Here is a 3,252-nt window from a genome sequence, read left to right as displayed (position 1 = left end):
ACAGGGACATGGCCAGCATGGTTGCAAATGGACGATAAGCACGCTGTACATGTATTTTGTCCGAAGGCAGCTCGACCGAGCCACTTTGCACAACCAGCCACCTCTTCTTGTTCAACGTGATCGGTTTTCTCCTCATTGGAATGCCGGCTTCGACTCACAGTCACAGTAAACCATAACTAAATACTGTAGCTTCAAATTGGACGCCGCGTTCCAGACTAGCCGAATTTTGCTTCGTGGTGTACAGTACAGTCAGGTCAGCGCAGAAGAGATTTATAACATGCAGACTGCGCTTTGTCGTTGAACCTGGAACCCTGCGACCTGGATCCAAGCAGAGTCGATTACTCTAGACCTCCTAGCCCGCTTTGCTTGGCAGGAAATGAAAGGATGATGCGAGTTTGCGCTGCGTTAATCGCAGCAGACAACACCGAATGTGTTGCTCGGTTGGCCCAGGAGCTCCTAGCCTTCCGCCCATCTGCAGATGCGGTTTAACAGCCACGGCAACTCGACGCCCTGGCTCACAACACAGCTCGTGCATCGATCTCGAGTTCCTGCGCGGCGCACAGTGTGCGCTGCAGCACGGGGATCGCCTCTGCGCGGTGGTGCCAGGCCGAGGCTCAACTCGGTCCCTCCGCGACTCGAGTCGCCTGCTCGCACGCTCTTGGCGACAGACCACGCACGGTATCTGTACGCCACTCTCTCTGACGATTGCACCAGCCCGCGACATCTCTTGCACTGCGCTGCAACCCGCGCAAGTGTCGAAACTTCAGTCGGGCACAAGCTGTCGCCATGAAGCGCAAGGCTGCTGTATGCATGCTGTGTGTACATGTATAATACCATTGGGCTCCGCTACAGACCGCAGCGGCCATCGATGGGCTGCACTTGACTCGCAAGTTGCTTGGTTGCCGCGAGGCAGCTGCCCGCGGCTCCAGCCGTTTTCCAGCTTGAGGATCCTGAAAGTCGGCGGCTAGGGCTAGGCGCTCCCGTCAGCTGAAGTATATGGCGAACTGTATGCGGACGCATAGAAGCGGCGCGTCCGGATGGATATTCCACGTTGAAGAGTGGGACTTTCTCGCCGTTTTCTCCAGGACCCGCGAGACCCGATCGCTCGCCGTCCTCGCTCCACACCGCGTCAGTACCGATCTCTCCCCTCCGAAACCACATAATTGAACCCGTCGTGCACCCGCCGTGCGGGATCAGAAGTTCCAGGCAATCGCCGCGTCGGTTTCTGGACCGCACGCGATACCGCGTGGGTTGCCGAGTTCCAGAACCCTCTGTACCAGGCGCGTTATAGGCGTCATTTTAGAACTTCCCGTGGCGGCGTGAAGGGCAGAGCAAAAGGTGGCGACCATAGTGAGCTCAAGATAACCGCAGGGGTGTCTCCCACCAGCAGCACACCATGGACGGCATGCAGCAGCAGCGCGTACTGGCCGACGGCTGGGGCCAGCAGGCCTCGGGCAGCGTCTTCTGCGCCGACTCGAGTCTGCGCTACATCTACGAGAGCAACAGCGCGCAGTCGCTCTCCCCGCAGCAGCACCAGCAAGCCTTGGCGTACGCGAGCGGCAAGCCCCAACCCCAGCCCTACAATTACCCCAAGCCGCATACCGGTACTACCAGTACCCATACCGGTACTCCCATGACCTTCGCCGGCAAGCGGCCGCGCGACTTCGCGGCCGAGAGCGGCGTGGACCTGTTCGAGGCGGAGGTGGCGCGGGCCTGCACGGCCATCCGCAAGCAGGCGGGCGCGCTGCCGCCGTCGTTCCTCGAGTGCTCGGTGTGCCTTTCGGCCAACGCGCAGGCGCAGATCCAGGCGTGCGGCCACACGTTCCACCCCAGCTGCTTCCTGCGCTGGTTCCGGCTCAACCGCTCGTGCCCGCTGTGCCGCGGCGCCGTGGACAAGGTGCAGCTGGCGCCGCCCGCGGACGAGCTGGAGGCCATCATGGCCGAGATGGACGACGAGCTGCTGGCCGCCCCGCGCGCCGCCGACGTCCAGGCGCTGGACGACCCGCTGCTGGCCAACTCGGACCAGCTCATGTCGTTCCTGGGCGAGGACTTCGACGCCGACATGGAGCTGGCGGCGCTGGACGACGCCGGCTTCGGCCTCGACATGAAGCAGGAGGCAACCGCCATGGACATGGAGCTGGACGAGCTCGTGGACGGCGGAGACCACCGCCCGCAGGACGTGGCCAACACGTACAGCGGCGGCTTGGCGCCGCAGCAGTTCCCGGCCGCGTCCGCCATGCCCAACTACTGGAACGTGCTGAACCAGGGCTTGGCCCCGCCCGTCATGCCGCCCGCCCCCGCTGTACCGCCCGTCAGGATGGTGCACATTGCCCCCAAGCCTGACGCACAGCAGGCGGCGTCTCCTGCTGCTGCTGCTGCTGTGAGGACGTCGGAGCCCGCGTTCAAGGTGCCTGTGCCGCCTCAGCACAGCCACCACCACCCGCATCTTCAGGCGGTGCGAGCCTCGCCGCCTGTGGCCCCCCGTGTGGTCTCGTGCCGATGCACGGGAGGCTGCAGGAACGGACGCTGCGCCTGCGTGAAGGAAGGAGGCATGTGCGGCGCCTCGTGCCGCTGCACGTCGTGCAAGAACCCGTTCTTGATGGTCAAGGCCGCGGGCGCCGACATCGACGCGCTGCTGCAGGACGACTGCTTCATGCACAACGTGTCCAAGACGAGGGACATGGTGCAGCGGCTGCAGGAGCCCGTGGCTGTGCCGTGCTGCGACGCCACCATCAAGGTCGTCGACTGCGTGCAGGGCTACGCGTGCGCGCCGTGCAAGCGGCGGTACGACTTCTCGTGGTGCATGAACAAGCTGCTGGACAGCGAGCGCACGCCGCGCAACCACTGCGCCATCTGCAAGCGCTGCTGCGACCACCGCGACGTGCACTGCCACGACTGCGGCCGCTGCTACTTCGCCGGCGTGGCGGCGAGTCTGCCCTGCCCGTGCAAGGAGGCGTCGAGCCACAAGAAGCGCCGCGAGGCCGCGGCCAAGGACAAGGCCGAGGAAGCCGAGGAGGAGGCTGAAGGCGAGTGCTGTATCATGTAGTCGACCCCCACGTAGTTCTCTTTCAACCCCCCACCGCCACCATGGAGGTTCTGAACAACTCGTGTCGTCACCTTGTAACACTAAATTATTGGCGCCACTTTTGTGTCCTCCACGCCTTGCCTCGTCGCAGAGGTTCTCGGCATCGGCGCCGCGTTTGTGCGCTGACAGCCTTTGAAGTTGCCGTGCTCGATCGGTCGACTGGTTCA

General features: G+C 63.5%; 1 protein-coding gene across 1 annotated transcript; it reads left to right on the top strand.

Moving 5' to 3' along the window:
• Positions 1-1,396: 1,396 nt before the first annotated feature.
• On the top strand, positions 1,397-3,046 carry IUM83_01327 (RING-H2 finger protein ATL81; the record flags this gene model as incomplete). Its single annotated transcript, XM_067925172.1, has 1 exon — positions 1,397-3,046. The coding sequence occupies one exon, from the start codon at positions 1,397-1,399 to the stop codon at positions 3,044-3,046; it is 1,650 nt and encodes a 549-aa protein (XP_067797325.1).
• Positions 3,047-3,252: the final 206 nt, after the last annotated feature.

Source organism: Phytophthora cinnamomi, assembly GCF_018691715.1.
Source record: "Phytophthora cinnamomi strain GKB4 chromosome Unknown Contig14, whole genome shotgun sequence".
NCBI lineage: Eukaryota > Oomycota > Peronosporomycetes > Peronosporales > Peronosporaceae > Phytophthora > Phytophthora cinnamomi.
This window is presented reverse-complemented; position numbering and strand designations above follow the sequence as displayed.